Below are 16410 nucleotides of genomic sequence, written 5' to 3' on the forward strand. Positions count from 1 at the left end.
GGTGACAAGAATGTTTCCTGTAGGCATATACCTATGGGATTGAATTGAGAGATTAAATGCCTTAAGTCATCAGAATGGCTGCTAAGTTCTCTACAGTTCAACTGTATAATGTTAGGCATCATTTTGGTTTGGCCAAGGATGAGTCATCTGACTGTTTTTTGTATGAAAAGTTTTTTTTCTGTTTTTTTTTTTTTTTTTTTTTTTATCCATAATGTCATTGGCATGGAGTTCTAGGATAGGTTCTTCACAATTTCAGTGTATATCCACTTCCATAGTGTTGGTGAGTGGTTCAGTTTCATTACAGTCTTTAGTAGGTTTCGATTTTTCTTTGTCATTCGAGACCATCTGGGTATCAGTTGGGATACTAATTAGGGTGTTGGTGGCAATGCTGGTTTTCGTTTTAGAATTATCTTTTCCAGTGGTTGATAAAGTTGCTTTAATCCAATTAGCTAGTGAGACATTGGGCGGTATTGACACATCTGTTTGAATTGCAGTTGTATGAAAACTTCAGGTGCGAGAGGCATAAGAAGGACTAGGCATAGTCAACATTATTTGTCTGTGACTTTATGTTCTACTTTGAATTTTTGGATTTTACTACCTGTCTTCCACATTTCACATGATTTAGAAAAGGCAGGATGACTGCCTTTGCAGTTGGGTCAAATGGGAACTGCAGCTGAATAATCTGCTTGTGTATGATCTTTTGAACCACAAATAGGACAGATGGCATCACCTCTGCACACCTGCTGTGAGTGGCCATTTAAAACAGCGAAGGGGATTCGGCATGTATGGGCAAATTCGGCAATTTAAATATCCAGCCTTTACTGAGGATGGCAAATCAGAACTGCTAAAAGTTAAAATGATGGAACAAGTTGAAATGAGATTTCCATCTTTTTTTGTCATTATTCTTTTAACACTGATTACCTTTTGATGGCTAAGTTCCTGAACTAATTCCTCCTGACACTGCTATTAAGTCCCATTCTGTGATGATGATGCCTTTTGATGAAATTAAGGTTATTGTGGGGAGTAACAGATATTGGCAACCCACCGAATGTCGTTGTCTTTAATAGCCACTCAGAATGTTTGGAGGTGGCTGTTTCAATCATATCTTCTGATTGTAGTTGTCGTTGCTTTACCATTTTTGGTGATCCTGCAATAGATTCCATACGTCTTTGAATCATAAATGGTGATACCTTGCCCACAGGCTGGGTGGACAGAGAGTGTATCACCAGAAAATTAGGAATATCTGGACATTGCTTCTGTTTGAAGCCTCTTTTTTTTTTTTTTTTTTTTTGGTTGACTAGCGTTGTTATCATGACAGGATTCTTGTCTTGAGCTGGAGGGCTCAAAAAGTGGAAAATTGTTAGAATCCATGATTGCTCCTTTTGGCCCGAGGGGGTTTATCTTTACCAGACGGGTTACCATCCCCATAACAGGGAGGCAGGAGCAGTGCCACGAGGTGAACTGCAGATGAACTGTGCTAGGCTATTTGATATTCATCTACTTGATATGTTGTTCTACCTTGTTTACTATTATTTGTAATTGCCATTCAATTATATTCATACTTTTCGACTGATAAGATATTGAGAAGACATCAGCAAACATGCATAGTATTTCACAAGATGTGCACCTTGTGAAATATTATATTTAGAAATATAATATTTCTAAATATATTTATATGACATAAATATGTTATATAAATATAAAAATTCTCAATGATTATGGAATTATTGTCCTTTGAATTTTTTTATAAAAAATCCAGGGAGTTTTCAACAGTAACAAATAATAAAAATTATATTAAAAAAATAAGAATAAGCAAACATGCACCTACTACACTGGCGTGCAAAACTTAAGGACCAACACTATTTCTAAAGGTTACAATCACAAAATCTTTACTTAAGGTACTCTTTACTGATGAGAGTACATTCAGTCTCAGCAGCGATTCTGGACATCAGCTAATCTGGCGAGAGGTTGGCACACGGTATCATCCCGCAAACATCACTGAAAGGGATCGAGATGTTCTCAACTGGGAAGGTGTTATCTTGGATGGACGTACACAACTCCAGATACTGGAAGGTGGTACTGTAACTGGTGCATGCTACTGTACTGAGGTAATCCTTCCCCATGTGCATCTGTTCCGAGGTGCCATTGGCACCCGAGTTTGTGTTTATGGATGGTAACACCACACCCCATTGCACTGCAGCTGTTGATATGCTTTTGGAAAGTGAGGACATTTTTTGTATGGATTGGCCTGCCCATTCCCCCAATCTAAATCGCATCAAACACACATGGGATGCTCTGGGGAGATGCCTAGCAGCATGTCCGCACCCACCAGAAAATGTTCACCAGCTGAAGATGCCGCTGACAGAGAAATAGACAATGTTACCACAAGAACTTATCAACAACATTGATCTAAGTATGGACAGGCAGTGAAAAGCCTGCATCAACATTAGGGGTGGCCATATATCCTGCTGAGGACTACCTCTTCCCTTTGTTCCATCTTTGGCAGTGATGCATCTGTATCATGGCAGTCAGTGCTATGTTGCCATTTTTGAATAAAGTCCCTCTGTACTGGCACCTCCGTAGCCAGGTGGGAAGGAGCAGCAGTGATTAGACTGGGGTTTGAGCCTGTCACCACCAAATACGGAGGATGCAGAAAGGTCAGGGAATGACCACCGCATATTCCTGGAGCAATATGGCCTTAGTTGCTAATGCTCCTAAAAACCAAATAACAACAACAACCTTCTGTACCGTTTTGTTTCTGTTGTTGTGTGGTTTGTTGTTTCCTTCATCATTTCTGTACCTCACAAGGTTCCTTTGGTATGCTTTTCCCATATTCAGGCCACTCCTATGAGAAGCTACAGGTGAAAACCTGACTGGTCCTTACATTTTGCACACCAGTATATAAATAAAGTTTTTACTAGGTCTGTTTTATTATTTCAATTTCAAATTCAAACAGTCATATATTTGTAACAATTCAGAATGAGACATATGTTAATATGAACTTTTTTATTTTTGTTTTCAGATCCTAAATCAATCCTCAAAGTACAGCCCACATGTTATGAGTATTACGAAACCTTAAAAGTTGATATTCTCTGTGAGAGGAACTTTTATATGAGCCTTAGTATTAACCATAAGGCCGTCTTCATATAGGTCCTTTAATGTTCCACGTTTCCAACTGAAATCAACTGTTTAATATCTACGTTTACCATCACAAGATATTTTCTGATAAAAGCATTTCTGATATTAGTTTCAGCTTTTAAAGTGAAGATCCAAGGTGAGGAAACGTTTTATAATATTTATGCTATCTGATAATTATTTAGCACTTTTCCAGTACAGCCACACCCCAACTTACGTAAGGGTTGCGTCCCACAGAACTCTGCATAAGTTGAATTTTACATAAGTTGGAATTTCCCGAAATGCTTATGCAGCACTTGCAACTATGCGCACTGAATTTGATTGAAGAAAAAAAGAAATGTTTGATGAAAATGTATATAGAATTATTTATTCAATTTTTTTTTATCTCAAGCGCGGGAAATTACAAAAGTGTACAAAATTACAAAAATTTTAAAAATTACAAAAAGAGAGAGGAGACAGGCATAACACAGCAAGTTTTACCTTTCGAGCAGCGTTGCCAGAATTAACTCTCCAGCTGATTAGTACAGTGCTGCGGAAGTTGAGGGCTGTGGAGATTTAGAAGGGGTTTTTCCACAACATATCACAAAATTTTTCTGCAGCTGCAGAATCGGCACTGGCAACTTTACAGCATACTTTAATGTCTTGGAAACCAGTGCAATGCTTGAGCCTATTAAACAACCCATTGCCTGCCATGAACTTGGCTTGGTGCTCGCCATACTTATCCTTAATATCTTCATAAATACTTCTTGCTTTTGCTTGAATGGCCATTGGACTCAGGAACTTGCTTCTGAATCTGATTTTCCATCCATATTATTAATAGCTTTTCCATCTTCAATATAGCACCTGAATGCTGTTTTGTGATCATTGTTGATCTTAAATGTGTTGGTTCTTTTATACATGCACTGTCCCTTAAAATAGTATTCACTGTTGAAGCAGCGAGACCTAATCCCGTGCAATAGATGACAAATTTTGTCCTGCTTTGTACTTCTTAATTAATCAATTTCATTTCTAAATCAATTTTGTTTCGTTTCCTACCACTGCCAGCACTTGAACTTTCCATTGGTCCCTTTCCCTTCACCATTGTAATAAGTAAATAGGAATGAAGAAAAGATTCTGAAAACTTATTTATGTTTTTTATATGATTGAAAATTTCAGTGTAGGGGAACTCATTTCACCATAATACCGCAACATAAAAACCCACAGAATTTCAGTTATCAGTATTATCGCAAATGCAATAAGATCGAGTTTACTACCCATTTATAATGGATTGCACTAACAGGAAAACCCAATAAACCAGAAAGTGCAAATTGTGTTTATTGTTTTATGGTAGTGACCCCCCACTATGTGTTTTAGAAAAATATGAACAGAACATATGATAACGATGAACGTGTAGAGCTCCATTATAAAAATGACCTTTTAGAGATAAATATTTCAGCTTCCAAGATCTTGGAATGAATTACCAAAAAAAAAAAAAAGAAAAGACCAATATGTTTTGTGTTCACATTACGATACCTCCATTTATTCCTATGGGATGCAAAATACGTTTCCACAATTTTGCACCACCTGGCAAAAACTTACGTAAAGCTGAATTTCCGTAAGTTGAGTATTACATAAAGTGGGGAGTTCCTGAATAAAGTTCCTGAATTAATCTTCTGTACACCATCTTTTCAAGAACTTTGCCTAGGAAGCAAGTCAAAGAAATTGAGGGATAATTCTGGTGTTGTGTTAAATCTTTTCCTTTTTATTAGATTACTAGTGCAAATTTTAAGTTGGTAGATGACTCATCAACCGGTGCAATACGACCACTTTGCTTATTGGAGGCTTGAAGTGGTGAAACCCATGTTTAGTCTCTAGAGCAAAGTTTCCGGCAAACCCCCCCCATACTTCTCTTTCAACGCATGCACGGTACTAAGTACTATAGGTTTTGATACCTTTCATGTTTGGGGTTTTCATAAAAAAAAAAATGTATGTCTCTATAAAGAGGGATAATGATTGCTAAGAAATAAGCAATTTAAATGTTCAGTAAACTTTCTAGTAAATTCTCCATGTGATACAATATCTCTGTTCAGGGTACTGAACAGATACTGGATTATACTATAATAGACACTATCAGAATCTGCTGCACTTTTAGGTGCATTATCAAGAGATGTGATCAATTCAAATTTTAAAAAATGTCAACCATATGAGTAATAGAATGCGAAAAAATTTACAGATTCTTTTAGCTATGGTTTTAAGTTATTGAAAATCAAGAGTACAGGAAGCATCTGTGCAGACATCTCGGTACAGAAATTTGCAAGGATTTCTGCTATTTAATTAATATCCTCATCTTTTACTATACCCTTTGCATATTTATAATTTGTGTAATTCAGGATTCTTTTCAAATATTCCATCAAATCTTTTTTTGGCTTCAAAATTAAGCTTTCTTATAAGTATAACATTGGTTATGGTCAGGTACTTTCAAAATTTATTTCCCAATGAACTGTAATGTTTCATAAAGTTTTGCAAATGGATTGGGAATTCAGCTGAATTCCCAATCCATTTGCAAAGAGAATTCAGCTGCTTCCAGTACATGACAGTTTATATATTCTACAGCTTCATAAATTTAAAGGGGCTGGATCCAAAAGAGTCTGTCTAAAACACAGTTTGAGTAAATTTATTCTAATCAATTTTTTTTGAAGCTCCAGAGTTTATATTTTGTTATCTGAAAAATTAAGAAATTTTTGAGTCTGTAATGAGCATATGAGAATATCTAGTCTATGTTTGGAAGTAGAGAAGGGGAATACATACATTTGGCAACAGGTGCTACATCAGCTATAGATAAATCAATAACTGATATAACACCCGTCACTAGATTTACGTAGGTATCCAATCCTGAGTAAAAAAAAAAAAATTTTTAAAGAGTTTTAAAAGAATAAAAATACAATTCTATTATAACACCTCTAGTATCTATATGAGCAGATCCTACAGTGGATGGCACGCATTCATTTACTTAGTAAACAAATCAGAGAGAGAGTTGAGAGACAAACGTATACAGAAGCCAAAATTACAGCTATTCCAATAACTATTCTTACCACAACCACTTTCTACAATTAGTGTGTAAAGAAATCACTTTAGAAGATATATCTGAATGAAATAATATTGAAACACTACTGTTTGTAGAACTAAAGGACGTAACATTGCAATACAAGCCCACAGGAATTTGTGTTCAAGGATTCCAAATTAAAAAATATTCTATATATCAGAATGATAGAAATGAATGTCCCATTTCTACCATTCTGATACACAGAATATTTCTGAATTTTGAATTCTTAAAGACAAATTGCTATGGGCTTTTACTGTAGTATCATATCCTTCTGCACTTCCCCTTTTTTTTTTCAGTTAATTGTTAGTCATAACAGTTAGCACTATTAACAGGTTACTAGTAATCCAAAAAAAAACTTTGTCAGTTTAATTAATTCCTACAATTGCTGTTTCTGTTTTGTCTCTATTTGACCTAGATAGACTTCAGGGATGGTCAGAAAAATGGCAGCTATGCTTTAATCTAGCAAAGTGTAAGGTATTGCACCTGGGGAACAGTAACCCCAAAATAACTTATACACTTGGCGGAGTTGAACTAAAGCTGATAATGGAGGAAAGGGACTTGGGTGTTATGATAGGGTCAGACATGAAGTTCTCTGAGCATCGTAGATTGGTTGCAAGGAAGGCCCATGGTGTCCTATTGATGATTTAGTGAAAAAATTCCTAGTAGAGATAGGGACAACATAATCCCATTATATAAGGCTATTGTTAGACTACACTTGGAATACTGTGTTCAAGTATGGAGACGGCACCTGAAGAAAGACATTGTGCTTCTTGAAAGGGTCCAAAGAATGGTAACTCACCTGGTGAAATCAGCAAAAGGGTGTCTGTATGAGTAAAGACTTTGAATATGTGGATTGCACAGGAGACTTGATATAGGTGTTCAAGGCTCTGAGAGGCATAAGTTAAATGAATGAGGATGAAATTTTCATGGTTATAAATGATTCTAGAACTAGGGACCATAATTTCAAGTTACAGGGAGAGATGTTTAGACTGGATTGCAGGAAGTTTTATTTTATAAAACTATTTTATAAATTTATAAAATTTATAATTTTATAAATTATATATTTTATAAATTTTCTTCTTTTTTTAAAATTTTCTTCTTATCTTATTTTTTTTTTGGATGGTGCAGCATAAGTCATAGGCTTCCTTGCACCATGTGGCCATTGTTATACTAATACTAATCTCCAGATTGCAAGTGCTTTACCATTTTTGAAGAGCCAGCTATGGCTTCTAGACTTTTCAGTATCAAAAAGGAAGAATGATTTCTCCACCATTCAGCCTGTCATGGAATGCACTACCATGAAAGACAGCAGCAGAGATGTTGGTGAAGAACTCTCTTTTGCACCATTTACCATGTACATCATAGTATATCGAAGGATTGGCAGGAAGGCAACAGAGTCGCTTATTGAGGCACCCTGATTTGTCTGCAGTGGCTTTTTCTTCTGGGACTGGACTAAAGAAAAGGTTTACCAGAGAAAGCCAAGAACTGTTCATGAACTGGAGAAAATTATCAGGAAAGTAACTGGTAGAATTCATGTGGACTTTTAACAAACCAGATACAGACTGAGACTTGGGGATAAGACAATTGCATCTGGAAGCTGAAATTATACTAGTTTAACTGCAAAAAACAAAAGTAAACCACATCAAAAATTTCTGTTGGTGATACTACTGCCATTTAGGCAATAGTATCACCAACAGAAATTTTTGGTCCTTCCATTTGGAATAACCAAAATTTCTGGTGGGCACACTCTTACCAAGAATACTGTTACTGATTAAGTGCAACCTTTCATGCTCACAGGTGCTTCATTTGGTAATGGTTACTTCCTGCAAGGCCATGTCACAAGGCACAGATCATTTCAGCAGGTTTAAGGAGTAAGAGGGTGACTGCTATACTTTACTGGCTCAGTCACTGGATCTCCAACTGAGCATGTGGGATGAGGCAGAATGAACAATTTGAAACAGGAATCCACCATCCAATATGATTCAACTGAAGGGTGCAATTGAGTCTACAGAGACTAACATCTACATGGAATTCTTTCAGCTGCTCCCGGAACCAGGGAGATTTAGAAAGGATAAGGTCCTAAAGCAAAGCATGTAAAGTAGCTCCCAAACATGAGATTATAGATTTTTATCTTCATAAATGGAAATGGAAAATGTAATAATGGGAATTACTGTCATGCTTATATGATGAGTATATTAAAGTTTAAAAGTTTGTGGACAGAAAAGCTGTAATATATCCCAACATACATCCTCTATTGCTCCAGTGGCAAACAATGAATCCCTGCCAATTCCCAATCCATCTCCCAGAGAAGAGTTTAAGAATTGGATGAAACTGGTGAACAGGATAATATTTATTACACCTCAGAAGCATGTTCAAGTCAAGAACATTTCCTTAATTAACAAGATCTGGATGACTTAAGTGATTTGGATCTCACCAAATCCAATGCAGAGCTCCTGACATGTTAATTTAAGAGTAGATTCCACTCTTTTAAAAATAGTGGCATCTATTAGATCCCAGGTGCAAGGCTTCCACAGAGAATGATGTGTGACTTAAAGAATGGTTTTAAACTGCTGCAGAATCTTTGTTATTGTTTTGCTTTGATTGGTTTTTAAGAAGGAACTAGCATTAGTCACAAATCCAGAGTGGCACCTTCTCATAGACATTTCCAGTAAAAGTTTGAAAGCTGTGTTGCTTCACAGTAAGAATATGTACCCACAGATTCTTGTACCTATGAAAGAAGACTGCTGAAATGTGAAGCATGTGTTAGAGAAAGAATGACTAGTATAAATGGGAATTCTGTGAGGACTTAAAAATGCTGGTCACATGTCTGGGTTTGCAAGGTGCTTTCATTAAGTTCCACTGCTTTATTATTATTATTACTAGCCATATGGTGCAAGGAAGCCTGAGGCTTGTGTTGCATCAGCCAAAACAAAAAAAATTCCCAAGTTACTCTGAGAGAGAGAGAGAGAGAGAGAGAGAGAGAGAGAGAGAGAGAGAGAGAAGTACAAAGGAATCACCAAGAAAGAGAAGAATGGTGATATCCAGCTAAGGACCTGGGTGTGCCAAGTCCATACTCAACAGATGTGAGCCCCTGTTCTTCTGCTTTTGTGAAAACAGGGCAGCAGTTAAGCATTATTGAAGAAGAGAATGATCTACCAGAATTGAGTTGCTTGATGCACACAATATAGTAAACAGTGCCTTAGTTCCAAGAAACAAGTCTTGCTTCTACCATTCCATATCAAGCTAGAACTGTTCAAACAATCTATTAAAGCAATGGTTTCTCAAGGTGATATTTCAAGCATATACAATCTATGTTTCCAAAATTCCAAAGGTGGAATATTATTAGTCCACAGGTTAAGCAGATGTTGGCTTCACAAGAACCAGAATACAATGACTGATGATGAGCAAAATGCCTGGCAGTCATTTCACCTTTCAGTGAAGGATTTTATTGGTAACATTAAAAGTGAAAATTACAATTAATTAGTTGACAACTTGATTGAAAATTATGGAAAATGGATACAGAATGTTAATCAAGCTCCATGGCACGCATTCTCAGCTGGATTTTTTCTGATGAAATCTGGGCAATGTTGATGAAGAGCATGAGGAGAGAGAGTTCACCAATTTAAATTTATGTCTGCCCAGATTAATCATCTGAGGGGACAAATTTAAATTGAGGAAAGACAGTTGTAGAATAGATGTGCAGAAATTTGCCTTTAGCCAGTGGGTTGTTGATTGCTGGAACAAACTTCCATCAGTCGTTGTAGAAGTTGAGAACTTAAATAAATTCAAGGCAAAACTAGTTAGTTAGTTATTTGGTTTTTAGGAGCATTAGCAACTAAGGCCATATTGCTCTGGGAATATGCGGTGGTCATTCCCTGACCTTTCCGCATTCTCCGTATTTGGTGGTGACGGGCTCGAACCCTGGTCTAATCAAGAAGCATGTGCTACACACTGCTGCGCCTTCCTACCTGGCTACGGAAGTGCCTTGGCAAAACTAGACAAACATCTGGAGCGAATGGATTGGTAAAATTTGAGGTTTTTTTTTTTTTTTTTTTTTGGCTGATGTTTTATAAGCTTGCTTTCTTGCATCATATGCCTCTACTAATGCTAAGATATACAGCTAATGGAGAAGTACCAAAGAAGATGGGATGAAGCATGCTAGGTGACTGTATCTGGAACATGGTTAGCATGCAAAAAAAAAGTGTCTGTATTTTAGGATATGTTGGACAGACAACTTGCGTAGTCGAGTCCCAACTAATTTTTGTAAAATCGGACAAATGCTAACTTATTGTGATTTTGATTTTTTCTCGTAGAGGATCTGTGTTCTCATTTTTAATTTAAAATAAATGGTGTAAATTTTAAACCAAACAAAGTGATAGTGGTTTAAAATTCACACCATTTATTTTAAATTCAAAATGAGAACACAGATCCTTTACATAAAAAAATCAAAATCACAATAGGTTAGCATTTGTCCGATTTTACGAAAATTAGCAGGTCTCGACTACACAAGTTGTCTGTCCAACATGTCTAATAAAGTTTTGAGGCTATAGGATTCCCATAATGTTTTTTACACAATGTCAATATTTCAGGATATGTATGGAAAATAGAGAAAACAAATTCACAATTCCGTTCTCATGCTATTTATCAGTGAACTGGAAAATGACACAATTGGTTCGTTAATTTAGCTGAAAAAGCATGATAGGTTATCACACAGTATTAAAATCATTCTAACTATTACACATCTCCTACCGTGTTTTCAGACATCCTATATATACATGCATCCAGATTACTTATTTACATGGGCATTTTGATATTTGATTTAACCTATTCAATATTGAAATTTATCAATGTAATTTCTATCAAGAACGCTACGTACATCTGAATTTGGGGTTGATGCAATTGCTCCACGAGCATCCATAGCTAAATTGGCATAATGATGACTGAGTTTAGCTGCCAGTGGTCCCAACTGACCCACATCTCCAGATGATTTGGTTGTCTGAAAGTAAAAAAACAAGGGATTTTATGTTTGGTCTATTGCTGAGGAGGTATAAAGTCTACCATGTGTAATTCTTAAGAATAACAATAATAGAAATATTAAGCCCTTCACAAGTAATAATCAATTCATTAAATGTGTCCAGAAATGTCAAGAATATATTTGTGCAGCACAGCAACATTTCAAAAATTCACTCCTCAAAATTCCATAATGAGGAATTACAAAAGAAAAAGAAGAAGAAAAAAAGTACAGAGTAAATAAGTGAGAAGTTGCATACTTCAGACAACAAGATTTTATTATTGTGGCAATAGTAAGAAATATATTTCATTCCAAAAAAAGAAAGAACAGAGAGGCTATTCTTCACAAATGAGAGAACTGTCCTATACTTGGAAGACTAAAGATAAATGATGAAACTGCTATCCAGCTGAAATCAGTATAACATTCAGAGACTTAATTTTAAAAGGGCACAAAAAAAGAAAAAGTGATTTCAAAATAACTCATTCATTAAAGATAACTGCTTGTCTAACAAACTGATAGCCACAAAACAAAAATTACTTCGAAAGCAGAGTTGCTTCTTACAAAAATGAAGAGGTTGATGACATCCTATATATATTATACCTCATCCTATATATAAGGCAACCCAGCAGCAACACTCAAAGCAGAATGCGTTGGTCCCACAGGAGCTACCTGCCGATGACTATTGTCAGGGGAAATGGGAAATATATTGTGCAAAATGAATAGTTGGAACAGGATCAGGGTACGTCTGCCAGGAGGAAAAAGGTGATAACATTGTAGATCAGATATCATCTTTTAAGGGCACAAAAGGTGATATTGTTGTATACATATGCATTAAGAGTAGATATACAGTGAGAGTGTTGTATACGATGATATAAAAAGTAGATCTGCAGACTTACTTAACAGGTACAAGGATATGCCGAAAAAAAGTTGCAAGTTAAGACTAAATTCAAAAATGTCTGCAATTCTGCCCAGATATGATAGGAAGAATATATAAGGGCATTGAGAATTAATTTGGCACTGGAGATATTGTGCAAGGCTCATGGGGTGAATTTTTATCAATGTGTTCTGTGCTTCTAACAGTATAGACTGCTTCTACATAGTTGGTTTTGTTTTTAGTTTTTTTTATGGTGCAAAAACAACTGCGATTATAATGTGACAAGTACCACACAGTTAGTATGTTACTCTGGGGTTGCTGCTACCCATATGTCAATTATAAACTTCAGTTGCCACCACTCAGCCCATCTGCCCAACTTTTCTAGATCCTGATGCAGTAGCGTCCTGTCATTATTGTCATTAACAACCCTGGCAACCTTCATATCGTCTGCAAACTTGCACATAGAGTTGATATACCTTCATCAATATTATTCCTAAATATAGAAAACAACAATGGGCCCACACTGAAACTGGGGGGGGACTCCATTAAGAACATTGGTCCACAAAGAGCAGTGTCCATTGATTACCACTCTATCTTCTCAACTATCCCTTTATCCATAGCAGCAACTTGCCCTCAATTTCCCCATGCTGTGCCTAAACTATAACTGCAATCTTGTCTAGATGATCCTGTACTAATTATTTAACCAGTGACCCCATTATTTTCCCTGTAACAGAAGTTAAACTAACAAACTAACAGGTCTGTAATTACTCGTGTCACTTTAGATTGTCCTTTATGAATTGGGGATACATTTCCACATCTCCAGTATGTGGGGAAGTCCCCTGAATCCAAGGATGTTCTCATAATTATAGCTAGGGGTTTTGCTTACATCCTTTGCTGCCTCCTTTAATATAACTGGATAGATCCCACCCACCCCAGGTGCCTTCCTTATGTTTAGCTTCAAAAATTTCTCCTCCACTTTACTCTCAGTTGTTACAAAATAATTTAGCTGCCTGTTAGAGTTTAATGAACTTCTGGCCTCTACTTTCCCACAGAATTCCACACATGTGAATGTAGATGCAAAATACTCATTCAGTTTGCTAGCTACCTGAGCAGGAAAATCAACCGTCAAACTATCGATATCAAGCGGACCAATCTGATTCATCCCATTCCTTCTAGAGTTTACACAAGTAAATAATTCTTTGCTGTTTTCTTTGCATCTTTTGCAAAGGATTTCTCTTAATCTTTCTTCGCTTGCCTAATCAACTTTGTGACTTGATTACAGACTAGTTATATCTACTATAGGCTTTTGTGTTGCCTGATAATTTATATGCATCCCATTGCATTTTTCTTCTCTGCCATGAGTCTGAATAGTTCATCTGACATACATTTAGGCCTAAACCCTGAGCAGTATTTCTTGGTTAGTATGAAAAGCCTAGTAGCTTCCAAGATTAATTCCTTGAAGGTTTCCCATTTAGAATTTCCTGTTGGTAACATCATCAGTTAGCCCCAATGTATAGAACTTACAATCTGTCTGAGACCAATGTAGTCACCTTTACGGTGGAAAAAAAAAAACCCCTTCCCTTTAATCCTGATGGTAGTTACCTCTTTAAGTAAATCCCACATCAGTAAGCTGTGATCACTGCTACCAAGTGGTTCCTTTATCTGCAGATTCTTAATGCATGAATAATCACTGCTGGTAATCAGCAATGATTTTAGAATTTGCTGTTGGTAACATCATCAGTTAGACACAATGTATAGAACTTAAAAACTGTCTGATACCATTGTAGTCACCTTTATGGGGGGAGAACACTCTTCCCCATCTCTTCCATCATGTAGTATGACTGATGACTTTTGAGGTTATGATGAAGATCATGATCCAATCTTTCTTACATTTTGAGAGTAAAGCTCTAAAACGGTATTGGCACGAGGGCCGCTAGATAGTATACCGGACCAAACCTATTGGTAACTCTTTAGGAGGCTTCTGGATCAGCTAGTGTATAATCTTGCTACATCTACTCTGCCAGATAGTGACTGGAAGAAGTCCAAGTAGTGTGTATGCGGGGCGTTGTCGAGGTCACGTTATGTCAAGGATATCGGTATATTCTTACCATGTGTATGCCATATCCAAAAATTTCATTACTTCATACAGCATGTTCCCCCCCTCTTTTTTTACTATTGAATACACCATGAATTGTCAAACTAATAGAGTAAGCTTAACTGCGAAAAGATCTAAACCTCCCAAACACTTACTTCCTAGTTCATTTCGCAAATATACGTGGTCTCAATTCTAATCTCAATGATGTCCATTTCCACTTGCAGTATGCCAAACCCCATGAACGTTTCCTGACAGAATCTCAGTTATTGGTTGTTCAACCATTGCTCATCTCAGTTGCCCAAATTATTCACTGTGTGATTCCTTTCGCCTCAAAGGTGCTACTTGTGCATATGTCCATTCCGATATTCCCTATCAGAGACTTGGTAATTTGGAATCTCCTCTTTTCAACCTTCTCTAGCTTAAAATCTCTCTACCTCATTTTGTCAAATTCATCTGTTGTCTCTACAGTTCTCTCAACTCCACTAATCACTTGGAGCTCTTTGACTTCCTCTCTTTGCAACTTGACTTTCTCCAGTCCAACTATCCAAACAATGAGGTAATTTTCCTTGGTGATTTTAATGATCACAACTCCACTTGGCTTCCATTTTCTAGTCACACCAACCCAGCTGGTCAAGATGCTGAGGCTTTTGCAATAACTAATGACCTTGCACGATTGTTCATTTACCTACAAGAATAAGGCCTTGAATGGGTTGAGCACGCTGAATTCTGATGGGATCCTTCCACTTGTTCAGATTACGTACCTAAGGGGGCATAAATTCAAATTAAGAAAAGACAGATGTAGAATAGATGTGCGGCAATTTGCCTTTAGCCAGCGGGTGGTTAATTGCTGGAACAAACTTCCATCTGTCGTTGTGGAAGTTGATAGGTTGAATAAATTTAAGGAGGAACTGGACAGGCATTTGGAGGGAATGGTGTGATTTTTTTTTTTTGGCTGATGCTGCATAAGCTCATACATTTGCTTTCTTGCATCACATGCCGCCACTACTACTACTACTACCACCTAACCATACAGCCAATACGCTTGATCTTTTTCTCACAAACAACCCTTCTAAGTATACAGTCGAAGTGAGGGGTCATTTAGGCACCTCAGATCACAACTTGGTGATTGTCTCTTCTCCAATGGAGCTTATATCTCATGGCTATTTCCAACCTTGCATTACAAGAATGCAAAATGGGATGACCTGTGATTTTTCTTTTCTTCTTTTTGTTGGTCGGATTACTGTTTCAAAACTTCTGATGTCAACATTTGGTCAGATCGTTTAAGTGAAATTATTCTTGTAGGAATGGAATCCTTTATCCCACACTCCACTTTAAATCTCATCGTTTAGTTTTAAACTAAACCTTGGAAAACCAAGGTGTAGTTTAAAATTAAACCTTGGTTTTCCTATAAATGTGCTAAGGCTGTTCAAGAGAAGAACGTTGCATATCGTAACTGGCTTGTTTCCAATTCTTCAGTTTCATTTTCTGCCTACACCAAAGCCCGCAATAATTGCAAAGCAGTTATTAATCAGTCCAAACTAGAGTTTGAACAGGCTAAGAGTAGAAAACTTGTAACTTGCCCTAATGGTAGCCAAGCATTCTGGTCTCTTGCCAAAGCCATTGCCTGAAACTTTTGCCCATCTCTGCTCCCACCTCTGTCAAAACCAGACGGTTCTGTTGTCATTTCAGCCAATGATAAAGCTAACCTGCTAGCATCCTATTTTTCTTCCAATTCATGTATTAATGATCTTGATCAAAAACGCCCAATATTCAATAACACGCTCGATTCAATGCCTCCTGTGGCCTTCCATCAAAAGGATGTCAGGAGTTTGACGAATCTTGATGCAAAGAAAGCTCCAGGTCCTGATGGTATTTCTCCACTTGTTCTCACAACCTGTGCTCCTGAACTTAATCCTGTTTTTTGCCGCTTTTTTCACTTTATTATTCCAAAGGTGTGTTTCCTTCTGCTTGGAAATTTTCTCATATCCAGCTAGTTCCTAAAAGGGTGACAAATCCCCCCATCAAATTTTCGTCCCATTGCAATTACTTCTACTCTTTCTAAAGTAATGGAGAAATCAATTAACCACCAACTCTTAAACTACCTAGAAACTTCTGTCTGATCAACGATCGCCAATATGGATTCCGTCACTGTCGATCCACTAGTGATATTCTGGCTTATGTTGCTCATTTATGGCCAGATTCAATGTAAAAGT

At 36.9% G+C, this 16410-nt stretch overlaps 1 protein-coding gene across 5 annotated transcripts in view; it reads right to left on the reverse strand.

Annotated features, from left to right (window-relative positions):
* The window catches only part of rhea (Talin_middle and talin-RS domain-containing protein rhea), a 771509-nt gene that overhangs the window by 143249 nt on the left and 611850 nt on the right, over positions 1 to 16410 (reverse strand). For all 5 annotated transcript variants that reach the window (XM_090388755.1, XM_090388752.1, XM_090388753.1 and 2 more), the window contains exon 47: positions 11094 to 11213. In XM_090388755.1, coding sequence (XP_090244881.1) covers positions 11094 to 11213 — 120 coding nt within the window. The remainder of the gene's footprint in view (positions 1 to 11093; positions 11214 to 16410) is intronic.

This window comes from Mastigoproctus giganteus, chromosome 14, assembly GCF_048544385.1.
Source record: "Mastigoproctus giganteus isolate SK-2022 chromosome 14, ASM4854438v1, whole genome shotgun sequence".
Classification (NCBI taxonomy): domain Eukaryota; kingdom Metazoa; phylum Arthropoda; class Arachnida; order Uropygi; family Thelyphonidae; genus Mastigoproctus; species Mastigoproctus giganteus.